This window comes from Rhipicephalus sanguineus, chromosome 2, assembly GCF_013339695.2.
Source record: "Rhipicephalus sanguineus isolate Rsan-2018 chromosome 2, BIME_Rsan_1.4, whole genome shotgun sequence".
In the NCBI taxonomy this organism is placed as follows: domain Eukaryota; kingdom Metazoa; phylum Arthropoda; class Arachnida; order Ixodida; family Ixodidae; genus Rhipicephalus; species Rhipicephalus sanguineus.
In genome coordinates, this window is record NC_051177.1 from 62,835,470 (window position 1) to 62,848,568 (window position 13,099).

General features: G+C 47.9%; 1 protein-coding gene across 5 annotated transcripts in view; it reads right to left on the minus strand.

Moving 5' to 3' along the window:
- Positions 1-3,917: 3,917 nt before the first annotated feature.
- Positions 3,918-13,099, minus strand: part of LOC119383105 (elongation of very long chain fatty acids protein 4) — a 225,967-nt gene continuing 216,785 nt past the window's right edge. For all 5 annotated transcript variants that reach the window (XM_049412415.1, XM_037651099.2, XM_049412417.1 and 2 more), the window contains exons 2-3: positions 7,856-8,634; positions 3,918-4,889 (exon numbers count right to left, since the gene is read on the minus strand). In XM_049412415.1, the coding sequence (XP_049268372.1) occupies positions 4,488-4,889; positions 7,856-8,287 (834 nt within the window). In that variant the 5' untranslated portion in view covers positions 8,288-8,634 and the 3' untranslated portion in view covers positions 3,918-4,487. The remainder of the gene's footprint in view (positions 4,890-7,855; positions 8,635-13,099) is intronic.

Here is a 13,099-nt window from a genome sequence, read left to right on the forward strand (position 1 = left end):
GTCTCAATGTGGCAGAATGACATGTCATTATTGGTATTGTGCCATTGCCTTGCTGGCCCCGAAGGCCGACGCCAGTCGTCGTTCCTCCACGCTTACCAGCGACTGAGAGTAACACCAACACGGCGCTCCGCGCACCCTGCGGTGTCGCCCGCCTCTCCGTCGCCGTGCAGATCTTCGTACCAGTCCGGCCTTATCCCGTCCAGGTGCGACAAAGTGGGCTCGACGAGACGCCAATTCCCAAAAAAGGAGCATCCGAGGTGTCAGTCATCAACGTCGTCAACTGGACATTGACCTCTGGAGGCGCAGGCGTGCTCTTCATTATGCTCCTGTCAGTGCTGCAGGGTAAGTGTAATCCTGGCCACCGCGTGGAGAGGAGAAAGAGGGGGTGGGCCCCAACCTTGTTCATCCGGCGCACTCGCCTGCTCACTGAGATAGGAACCATGTAAGTACTTAAAGTATTTTAAATGCGAAGAATTCCTTAGCGAAACTCAGGCACTTTGAGCGTTTCTATCTACGTATCTATCTATCTAGCCGCTATACGCTGGGTGCTCTCGTGATCGCCCGCTTAACTTGGTGTAGACCAAAATTAGCATGGAAGGGTAAGAGTATTTGACGAACATGACTGCCGGGTGATGACATGAAAATCCTCTCGCGTACGTCGTCAAACCCTTTCCTCCAGACACGTCCCGTCTACCATGGGCCGCGATACACCGGTATGCGCCACAGGTGATTGGCAGTTTAGATCTACCTAGGATTGGCGAGAACAGACATTGGTAATTTAAATGCGAGAACGTTAAGAAAAACCGACATCGGCCGCGTTGACCCGACGAATGCAAAGAATAAAAATTAGGATCCCAGCAGGAATCGAACCCAAGCATTCTGCATGGCAGTCAGCTACACTAACACAGAGCCACGCCGTTTCGAAAACCACCCTATGCAGGTGTAATGCCGGTGCAACGTCAATTGTGGTAGTGGTGCTGGCTATTTAATTTTATAACAAAGCAATAAGGCTACATATGTACTCCTACGATACAGGCGTCATGACAGGTTCCGGTGTTGGCTCCGCTTTAATAGCAGTCTAATAAACATTACATTTGTATTCTTATGATTCAGCAAGCTATATTCAAGCGTTGCTCGACTCCGGAGGAATACGCAATGTTACGTATAATATTCACATCATCACACCGCAAAGTGAACTTCGTTTCGATAATACTGACGTATGTGCTCTAACGTGAGAGCTGACGTTGCGTCACACCATAAGTTACCCTTTAAGCGCCAGTGTTATCGACGTGCCTAGCAAGCCCACGGTGCGCACGCAACTACTACACTTACAAAAACACGTCGATCCACCTCGTAACGCTTGGCTCGAAGCCATAAAATTCAGTATAGAAGTACTCGCCGATTGCTTCGCATGAAACCAATTCCCACAACGCGTGGGATCTGCCGAATTTTTTTTTTTTCCATCAACTTGTCCTGATGAGTGCTCCGGGCACGATACCCACTCGTGTTCGCACCGGCCACGCAACCCCAGTCCCAACAGTATACATATGGACGCCCAAACCTTCTAAGCCAGAGGTCTCAAACTCACCTCAGCTAGCGGGCCGCAGTCACGAAATTTACTTCCACAAAGGACCGGGACATTGAAGATGGTGGGATTGGGGGTGGGTGAACAAAATGTGACCTAACGTTGCCACTTGAAGGAACGCCTCTCCCATATCTCATATATGGGTCCTTTCTGGATGGGATTTGACGTCAGGTTTCGCAAAACATATCGGTATTGATTTCCACAATGACTAAAATCTGGAAGCCGATCCTGAAATATCGTTTTCATTCCACGGTTATGTTTCAACAAATGGTGACCGCGTGCGGCGGCTCACGAAAAGAAAAATTCTTGCGACCAGTCCCGGCGAGAAAATAGTGCGAGTACTATTTACCAGTCACAAAACTTTATTCCGTGTGAAGCTGCGGCCGTGTGTTTGAGACCCCGGCTCTAAGCCCTACGAAAATAATGACAAATTGCATTGCGCTCTAAACAATCGGCCATAATCTTGCTAATACGAGAATATGTCTCTGTACCAAGGTGGTGGCGCGTGTTGATGTCATCGTTTTGACTGTGACTCCATCCCTGCGATCGCTGCTATCGTCCCATCGTTAAAGTGTAAAGTTGGGCACGTTGGTATGGATGCGTCTTTCTTTTCAACATGTCCCTTGTCATTTGTGCTGTAACATTATGAATGTCGTCACATGCAAGCACACACACAAGGAACGTACGTAACATTTTTTTGTGTACATTACGTACAACGCCATCATGCGTAACCGTGCGCACACGTGCAGTCATGTCGATGACACTCACGTCCTTAGGTCGGCAAACTTACTCATGAGTCGACTCACGCAGACTCCGATCGAGTAGTGAGTCTGAGTCCGACTGAGTCCGGTTCAGAAAAATTTTAGTGAGTCGGAGTTAGAGTGAGTCCGGTTGAGGAAAATTGTAATATTTCGCGCTCTCCAACTTTCACTTTTGTAGAAGTTCATCCAGTTAGCGTTTCGAAGCTTGTTGAGAGTTTCTGCAGATATCTGTAAGTAGTCCTGTAGTACTTAAATGTCAGGAGCAGTAGTACATAGCGCGCTCGCGGAAATTAAATGTAATCGGTTTTTTGGACACTTAACTAAGCTCATGAAATCTCCAGAAAGAAAAACGCCGTGAACAGACCCATACGTGATTGAAAAAAAAAAAAATAATGCTGACGTACGACGTTTCCTCGTCGAAGACTTAGTATACATACTTGAATGAGGTGTTATCACTTGTAATACAGCATTCTATCGAATTTAGGAGTTAAAGTATCCCGCAAATCTTGTTTCTATCGTGCTCTACCCTGAGTAGCAGGTCAGGGATAAAGGTCCTTCGGCCAGCCTCGCCGCTTTTATCAAATTAAAGCGTCCTCGTCTCTGTTTCCGCTGTTGGCAACTGAACCATGAAGACGAGATCTAACTGAAAACTTCCGTGTCGACTGCATCTCATTATTAACTCGAAGAGGCTCAAACCTTTATTTGGTTGTCATACAAGTGTCCAGCGGTCACGACGTAACAGTGAGGAATGAAACGTGGAGAGTCTTCATACACTGCTCACGCGGAAAAATAAGTACGGTATACAGCTCTCATCTTCTCGATCTTCGTTCACTTAATCAGCCCTTCGATATGATGTCTCTCCGTGTGCTGCAAGTATCCGTTTCCGTTTACAATATCTACAAAGCATATGCTTGCGGTGTCCAGGTGGTATATCGAAATGCTGATGAGGTGAGCGGAAGAGAGTGAATCGCCAAGTCGCAAGAACTAACGGCACTTGTTCAGAATTTATCGCGGACGCGATGAGATTGTGCAGCTTGTACAAAAGGCCACGCTGTCCGCGTTTCCTTTCCCCGTGAAAATTGATATTACGTTGAATTTGGGTGAACTTCGTTATGACGGGACATTGAAGGCGTACAAGAATCGCCTCAGGCGCCAAATCTTTGAGGCCCAGAAGAGGCGGCAGTTGCGTCAGCATGCGATCTGTTGATATGACGGATGAGGAGCTTGAATACCTTGGGTAAGAGACTCATTCTTAGACTAACCACGTGCGCATTTCCATCAAGTATATATGCTCTGTGTATTTGCGAATAATTTCTTTATAGTCCGCGCTCGAGTTTCTTTGCAACCTTACTTTCTTGTCCCGTCTTCCGGGCAGTTCATCCAAATTCAATATGTACACACCAACAAGCCCAGTTTAGCACCCTACAACAGTGATAATACTTCCAGATTTCCAAGTGTTCTCTGAGAGTCATGGGCTTGGTCCACACTGAAAACAACGACGCATACTATTTAGTACGTTTAAGCTGTAGGCAACATCAGAACGTATGCAGTATATGTGAGTGCGACATCGGTCGATAAAAAGACCTACTTTATTCTTGCCTCGCAAGCAAAGGCGTCACAAAAGCAGGAAACGCCGCAATGCACTCGCGTTGTACGCACAGGCGCAGTCGGTGCACCGCCGAAAGTTCAGCGTTATTCAGTTCAGAACATGGGCGGTGGGGCATATATATATTGGTGGCCACAGTCGCGTCCGAAACGTCGGCCGGCCGACGCTTCCTGCTTTCTTCGTGGAGATCGGTTGCGTCGCCTCTGTCGTAGACAGCATGGTCGCCTGCAGGTGCTCCGCGTCACAGCTCGGCGTCGAGTGCGGACCGCGTGGTCGGTTAACTTGTCGCACAAGCTGGTGGAAATGTCACCGTCGTCACACCACTCACAAAACGGTACACAAGTGGACGAAACTGCACGGCCGGGACACGAAGGACATCCCGCAACCAGAACTCCACTCACGACTGACTTACGAGCTTGTCAAGGCACTTGTAAGTACGTGAAACTGATGGCGGCGGCACTGGAAAACGTATGCGACACATAAAAAAAAAAAATCTTGGTTCCGCCTCCATACCACGACTACGCTTCGCAAGTGCTCACTCGACTCGCTGCTTCGCGGGCGAATGCGGCGTCCTGTTGCCTCCCTTGTACGCGTGGAGGTAGAAGTTGCAGAAGAGGCCGAGCAGGAGGAGCGCCTGCACGAAGCCGATCCAGAGCATGACGCGCGGGTAGTTGCACTCGTAGACCATGGGCACGATGGCGTACACGACGAAGAAGGCCAGCTGGGCGATCTGCATCTGCGTCAGGTACCGCTTCCACCACAGGTACGGCTGCACGGCCGGCCCGAAGGAGGAGAGGAAGTAGTACGAGTACATGATGACGTGCACCAGGCAGTTGATGCAGATGCAGATCATGATCTGGCCTTCGGCACCGTACGTCAGGCCCACCCAGCCGTTCCAGACGACGATGCAGTGGTGGATGACGTGCAGTTTCGACACCTGCAAGGCAAGCGCATGCACACAAGGCGGGTTACTTCTAGAAGAAGGTTGCTGAAAAGAATCTATTCGAGGTACTGTCGAATTATCTCAGACCAAGAAACGCGAGAGCACGTGCCGAATAGCTTCATCGACCATATGTTGCGAGAATAATGCGAAAACGAAATGATTTGAGGGCATTGTTACTTCTTACACGCACGCTACGGGCGTTTTTAGAACGCAGTAAATTCTTAATCCGGTATCGAAGTTTGTGCACGAGGCCGTTTCGACGGGCGTGTAAAGAACGTGTTCGCGAATACCTATTTCTTTGTGTTTTATTATTTCCGTTGCAATACAACCGTGTAAACACATGAAGGCGCATATGCAGTTAAACGAATGACATCACGTTCTCCTTTTAGCAGTGGCGCTGGAGTAGCGCTGTTGTCTACCGCGCAAAACTCGCGCGGGTGTGCGCCACAGAGGAGAGAAAAAGAGAAACGAAAAGGAAGGGCAGAGCTGCTTAAAGGGACACTAAAGGCAAATAACGATTTATGTCAGAGTGAAAGCTCAATGTATGACAACGTCTAAAACGGCAATATTATCAGCAGCTAGTGCCCTACTTACCGAGAAATTAAGCTAAATGTATCACACGATGAGTGCCACGAGCGGCACATTTTGGGAATGATCCCGATGACGTCAGAGAGTCCGACTACAATTAATTACTCGTAATCAAACTAGCTGCAATAAAAAAAATGAACCTACCGTGCATCAAGAGATATTTATAGATTATTTATAGATTTCTCGAAGGCTTTCGACACCGTTATACACAGCAAGTTTATAGGTAAACTAGAGGTACTTTTAAATAATCCGCAATTAATTGACTGCTTAACAAGCTTTCTAAACTCGCGCACTCAATTCGTCTCATTCAATTCCAAGTCCTCGTCAGCAGTAGAAGTTACATCTGGTGTCCCACAGGGCTCCGTTCTCGGTCCCCTATTATTTCTGATTTTTATAAATGACCTTCCCAGCAATATCAGGTCCCAAGTTCGCCTGCACGCCGACGACTGTGTACTTTACCAGGTAATTACTTCTCCTAATGACCATGCCATACTTCAAGATTCTTTCTCGCAGTTTTGTTCTTGGTGCTCGGATTGGCAGATGCAGATAAACTTCCAAAAAACAGTAGTTTTGTCTTTCACGAACAGCCATTCTCCATCACAATATGCATACTCCTTCAACAACATCGCAGTTCCCCGAGCACCGACATACAAATACCTTGGCGTTATGTTCACATACAACATGCAATGGTCGCATCACATGGATTACATTAAATGTAAAGCATTAAATAAGTTAGGTTACTTAAGACGTACATCATCTGCATCGCCAAAATCCACCAAATTACTAATGTACAAAACACTGATCCGCCCTATATTGGAGTACGCTTCGTGTGTGTGGAATTCATACAAAGTGTGTGACGTGAATAAAATTGAATCTGTCCAAAGGAAATCTGTTCACTTCATTTTTCATCGCTACGACCATGATTTTTCGCCCTCATCTGCAATGAAATCTTTGAAGTTATCTCCATTGTGCGCTAGGCGTGATATTGACTCTTTGAAACTTTTGCACTCTTATGTTCATTCATCATGCCGGCTATCTAATGATAATTACATCGTGTATGCTAATGCTCTTGCAACTAGACGTGGTCACAATCTTAACATAAGGCCATTCTTCGCACGTACTAATATGTTCAAATACAGTTTTTTTTCCGAAAATTATTGTCTACTGGAACGATCTACCCGGTTCTGTTCGTGAAATGAATATGTCAGATTTTTTGGAGGCACTTGAATGACATTGTTGTCCTATTTTTTTTTCTTCTTTTCATTTATGTACCCGATTGTGCTCAAGAGGTGGCGATATTTGTTCTGAAGAAGAACTTGTTGTGATGTTACTGTTATTCTTTCCTATTGTATGTACCCCACTCCTGCAATAGCCCTGCATTGGGCTGCAGTATTTGAAAATAAATAAATAAATAAATAAATAATAAAATGGTGCTTGTTCGTTTCTGTTTGATTCATGGGAAAAAGAGCCTCTTTGGCGTTGAAATGGGGAACGGCGCGCGTGGTTCAAAGGTTCCGTTTTCGCCGAACTGCGCTTCGCCCGCCGCCCTTCTTCGCTCACGCGGTCGCGTCTCAGTGGTAGTTTCGGTACCGCGTACTGCCGCGTGTTTTGCGCGCTCGCGAAAGTTGCTCTGACAGAAAGTTCGACAAAATGCCGCATGCAGCCGCATGCGTGTGATGTTGCCGGATGCCCGAATGGTGCACGCCGGCAGTGCACGCCGCCGCGCAGTAAAGGCGGGCAACGTTGGGCACGGCAACAGTGGCGTGAGAAGGACCGCTTTCAGGTCCTTCTATATATATATATATATATATATATACACATATAGACACACATGCCTCTTGCACGTGACGTCAGAGACAGGTTCTTTGCGCTTGGTCCCCCAACATGGCGGCCACCGTGACTTTTTTATCTCATTAGAGTGTTCAGTGCAGAGGAGGACACCCAGGTGTTCGGTTCACCCGCTCTTTTGTGCTCTCCCCGCTTTCTTTTGTTCGCCATCCGCGCCAAGGGGGAACACGAAGGAACGCGGGGGTATTGGTGTGAAAGATGCTTGGGTGCACCGGCACTAATCTGATGGCGAGCCGTCACCGTTTCTTGCTCGACGCGTTCGAACAATAGCTCACGGAGCGTCTCAACCCGCTGGTCCCCCAAGATGGCGGCCATGGTGACGTCAATGCAAGCTATATATATATATATATATATATATATATATATATATATATATATATATATATATATATATATATATATATATATATATATATCATCACGCACGTTGTTGGTGTCTCTACTTGTCTGTGTCCTCGTTCGCCAGTATCACGTTACATACATAAAATGTGCCATCTAGCATGTGAGGAATGCCAAACACTTACCTGCGAGTTCTTTTTCCTCAGTACGAAGAACACGGTGTCGAGGAACTCGGCCATGCGGACGTGCAGGTACCACCAGCAGCCGTTCAGCACCGTCATGGACTGCTCCGTCCTTTTGTATTCGATGCCCGTGCAGAGCCAGCTGTAGTTGCCGCGCAGGTACGTGTTCTTGAAGAAGAACACCATGAAGCCGAAGTTGAGCGCCACCATGCAGAGGTTGTAGACTCGCATGACGCCCACCAGGGCCATCGGCTTGCGGTCCTTCATCCACTCGGGCCCGCGGAACTTGACGAAGTACACGTACAGCGCTATGATCAGGTGGATGGGCACAGGGTTGCCGGCGTAGAGCCAGCCCTCGGTCCGCGGATCCCGGGCCTTCTCGAGAAACTCTACGAGGTCGAACAGCGGGGTGTGTTCGAGGCCCATGTAGCCCATGGCTGGACGACGCTGGCTACGGTCGCTCGGTCAACGGTGCTGCGTCACTGCAGGCTTCGGTGTCGCGTGTAAGCCACGAGGCTGCGCTGTTGCCACGCGGCCTGCGATGTTGAGCGATGGGTAGCGCTTTCGCGACTGTCACTGAAGCCGCCGTGCGCTTTTTTAAGAAGCCGCTTCTCGGATTGCAACCGCCACCCCCTTGACTTTTCCGGAAGAGCTGACAGAACGACGTCGTTGCAAGGTCGAGTTCTGGTGACTGGGAGGTGAATGCGCGACGGATCAGTCTGGTTGGCTGCCGGTCTTTATTCTTCGGCACAAAGATGCGTCGTGGCGAGTGGTGCTGCGCCCTTCAAAAGAAAAGGAGAGAAAAAAGAGAATGCTTATTTTTTTTCCCCCACCTGTTTCGAAGGATCGAGCAACGACGGCTAGCCCAGCCGCATCGAATGAAAGCGGTGTCACAAAGCCAGGAAAAGGTGAGGAGGAATGCCAGGAGCGTGCGGCGATAAATAGACTGTATGAGCGCTCGCACGTTTGTGTGCGTGTGTTTCCTTTTCTGTCCTTCGATCCTCGGCCTCTCCTACACTGATGTCTGTAAATCGAACAATTACGTTCTCGAACGCCCTTTCCACTCGTTTTAGGCGTTGTTCGATGCCGGATACGACATCGGCTTCTGTCGTCCTCTTCACTTGACGGTGCCGGTGGTGGCGACGCGCGAAGATATGTGGAGCCTTTGTATAAGTGCCTCACTTGTCGCACGTCGCTGGTTAGAGGACGGCACCTTGTTATGAATGCAAGCGTCCCGCCGGTGAAATAAACCTTTGTCTTCTCCTTCACGGCCGGCTAATGCGTTCGCGTGGCAATGGGAGCGAGCGAAGGTCTGTTATGTTTACATCACACACACACACACACACACACACACACACACACACACACACACACACACACACACACACAAACACTCGCGTGCACTGGCTGCATTCAGGGAAATCATTGATGCGTGCGGACCCCCCCCCCCCTCCATTCCGCCATTGCAGTGTGCGGTGGTTACACCGTCTATCATGCGTCGTTGACCTCGGTTATGCCACACGTTATTCAATGTGAAGGCGATGATGATTACGAAACTGTTCCGAGGCTCGTTGGCCCAATCATTGCAAAGCGCTGCAAGGGGGCCGATTTCGCCGTCATTGTAAATGAATTAACAGTTTGTGAGATAAATTGACAGTTTGCTAAATGTTACTGCGCATGTGCGAGCAGCTACGTTTTCCATAATAATAATAACAATAATAATAATAATATCTAGGGTTTAACGTCCCAAAACCAAGATATGATTATGAGAGACGCCGTAGTGGAGGGCTCCGGAAATTTCGACCACCTGGGGTTCTTTAACGTGCACCTAAATCTAAGTACACGGGCCTCAAACATTTTCGCCTCCATCGAGCTACGTTTTCCAAGCAAGCAACCTCGACCACAGCAGACTAACGGGTCGAACGATTATTTCCATTCAAAACTCGTCCCCGCCGTTCGCTTATTCTATTTGTCCCTCTCTTTGTACACCGCCGAACTTGCTTTGAGATGCGACACACCTGCAGAATTCTTTGAAAAAATTTCGGGGTTCTCGTGTACATTTGCTGGAATGCGAATGGGGTGAGCGTACTTACACCGAGAAAGGCATGCTGTGAATGAAAGCTTAGTACGTTTGGGAAAATGTAGTTGCAGAAAAGCCTCCTTACAGAGCAGGAAGCAGTCACAAAGGTATACGCACCTGTTGAATATTCGTTGATAACGCTGCTTAAATTTATTGTTTCGCTAGAAGGTGGTCCGTGCTAGCGGGGGGAGAGAAAGCGTAGCTTTCCGCTGTGCATGTTGCTCGTAAATAGTGTTGCTCGTGAACAGGCTGGTGTGACGCCACGGATTTTATTTTATATATGCTTGCGTAACCCTAACGCATATACAGTCGACACGAGGATCTCGCGTACGACCACCGCTAAAGGATCACCGCGAGTGGCGCCATGGTTGACGCATGCGAAGACACGGGCGCGATAAAAGGTCCCGCATCACGTCGGCTGTTATGTACCCAATACGTCGTCGTAAACTCATGCTCGCCGGCAGGCGCGCCTGCCTAAAAAACGCTTTGCTCTTGGCCTGCAACCTTGAGATTGCGCGTCTTCGCGAGAAATATACTTAGGTGCGAGCTTGCTATATCTGGCGCGACAAGCATGTAAAAAAATAAAAAACAGCGTTATATAACTCTAGTCAGCGTCTCATTAGCATGTGGCGGCTAAGAAAATTAGATGCAGGCCGAGTCTCCTGGCAGAACCGTTGCACGATTATCAATCCGGGGAACTCCGCCTCGTCAGTTCACCAGCGTGACAGGTGAGATGAAGAAAGTGCTGCCCGTTTCTTGTTTTCTTTTTTTTTCTTTCCTCCCTTTTCCGCAAGTCTTGCAGAAGAGCAAGTGAAAGCGACCGCTATGAGCTCTGGCAAGAGGGTAAGTGATTGCCAGCGCTCCCGGTACTCCTCCATTCGCCAGGGCGAGCGAATATATGCGAAACAAGTTCAAGGCTATATACACATATAGTAGAAACCTGCTGCCGTACGCGCAACGCCTGCTGACGTCTGGGACAGTGTCGCATTGCGAGAAAGTGCATCTGATGGATGGCCTACTGGTGGCAACAGCTGGGGATTGCGCGGCTCCGGCGCTATGCCGCGGCATTTACCAACGTGTAGACGATGCATCGCATCGTGCATATATATAGGAAGTGTAACGGTACTCTTTTCTTTTTCCTTCTTTGTATCAGTGGAGCTGTATATGGCTGGGTTTCCGTGTATTTTCCCCGTGCGTCAACACAAACGCATGCGCCACACTAATTGGGCGAGCCCCGCCACTCACCACCGGGTACGCTAATAACGAAGAAGGGAACACACGGGCGGACAACACCAATGGATCGTTTGCAAAAATCTGCAAAACGGCTTTCCTGCAATGTCTTTTTTTTTTTTTTTTCAGATAAGAACCCTGGTTCTCAGACTGCATTTCTCGCTCGTTATTCATTTGTCGCTCCTAATTCTAGGGAAGGAACGCGAGCATTACAAATTAAAAAACGACCAAAGGATTGCGACGCCTTACTGTTGACCCTCAGAACGAGGAACCTGTCGTTCGGGAGACGCCGAGCGCATGCCGCGAAACGGAGAGTACCACGCAGCTCAAAAATGGAAAACTTCAAAAGGAGCATATACTGAATTCAAAGGAGACTTTCTGGACAGATATTTTGGATTTATATAGTTGAAGGGTGTCTGATCGGCTATGGTTCGAAATTCTGCGTCAGCTCTGCGTACATGTGCTAAACAGCTTCGCTGGTTATCCACCTTCGCACAGTGGAAAGCTAGCGCGTAGGCAAGATGACCGCTGTTCATTATGAGTAACTGACTGGATTCCAAGAGATGGCAAACGCGTGAGGGGGAGACAAAAAATTAGGTGGGCAGATGAGATTAAAATGTTTGCGGGTATAACGTAGCAGCAGCAAACACAGGGCCGGGTTGACTGGCGGAACATGGGAGAGGCCTTTGCCCTGCAGTGGGCGTAGTCAGGCTGACGATGACGACACAGTGGAATGGCCCGCAAGTTTTCACGCAGATGTGGCTAGTGCAACTGCGATTGCGCTTTGTCCTTCATTATTTTTTTTTGTCTGTCATTACGATTCTTTAATACCTTTATTACTGCTAGGGTATACAATTTCACTGTAAGCCCATTACAAAGAAAAAAATCACCGTGCCATCATCAGCAGTGACTCAGCGCAGGTACGAATTGTGGAGACAGTGGAAACGACATACGCGCAGGTGGCTTGTTCAGAGGAAAGTGAGAAGCCTTGTTGTCGCACGTGCAAGCTTTGCTTTTTTTTTCGGCGGAGGTATAGGCTTTTGTTTGAACTTTCCTTCTCAGACCTTCTCCCATGCGTAAACGGTGACTCCGAAAGCTTAAACGCACGAATAACGAAAAAAAAGAGAAAAACGAAACAAGGTTAGCGGAACTGGGGGTGACGACATAGCAAACACACTATCGAGCACAGCGCTTCTAAGATATGCTGAGAAAGCGGAGTGGCGTCGTTTTGGAGGCTTTTTTTTTCTTTTCAGGTGGTATATTAAAGACATATTAATGTGAAACAATGAATCAGTTTAGATCGATAAAGTGTACGTTGAGAACCGTAACGTTGTCAATTTAACACAATCGTAAGTTTATTTATAGAGGAAACAATCAAGGTCGAAGTCTCATTTTTAAACATCGCGCCGAAATCTACGCGCGTGACGTCACGGATTTCAAAAGCGAATTTGTCTTAGAAGGTCAGTGCGCAAAAGAACGGTAAATGTGAAAAATAACGATGAAGTTGTCGTATTTTGGCGACATCGGCTCAACTAAATTTCCCGAAACTTGGTATATGTTACGTCTGTGGCCCGCTCAGAGGTCAATGTACTTCATTTTTACCGATTAGGAACTACGCAGGCCCGGGTGGGCGCCGTCAAATCTACGACGCCACGGCGTTTGGGGCGGGAATTTGAAGGTGGCATCGCCACCCGCATTTTTATTTATTTATTTTTTTGCGCGTTTTCTCGCTTATACCAATATACCAAGCACCTTCTCGCGGCAAGCGTGGTGATTTTGCAGATGTGAAAGAGTAATTTACTAATAATAAAGAAAAATCGTTTTTCTCTTTAGTGTGCCTTTGAGTAACCATACATTTCCGGATGTACAACGGTGCCATTGCGTTCGTTCACGCAAGGAAAAATAGAAATAATAAACCTGCTGATTGTTAATGGACA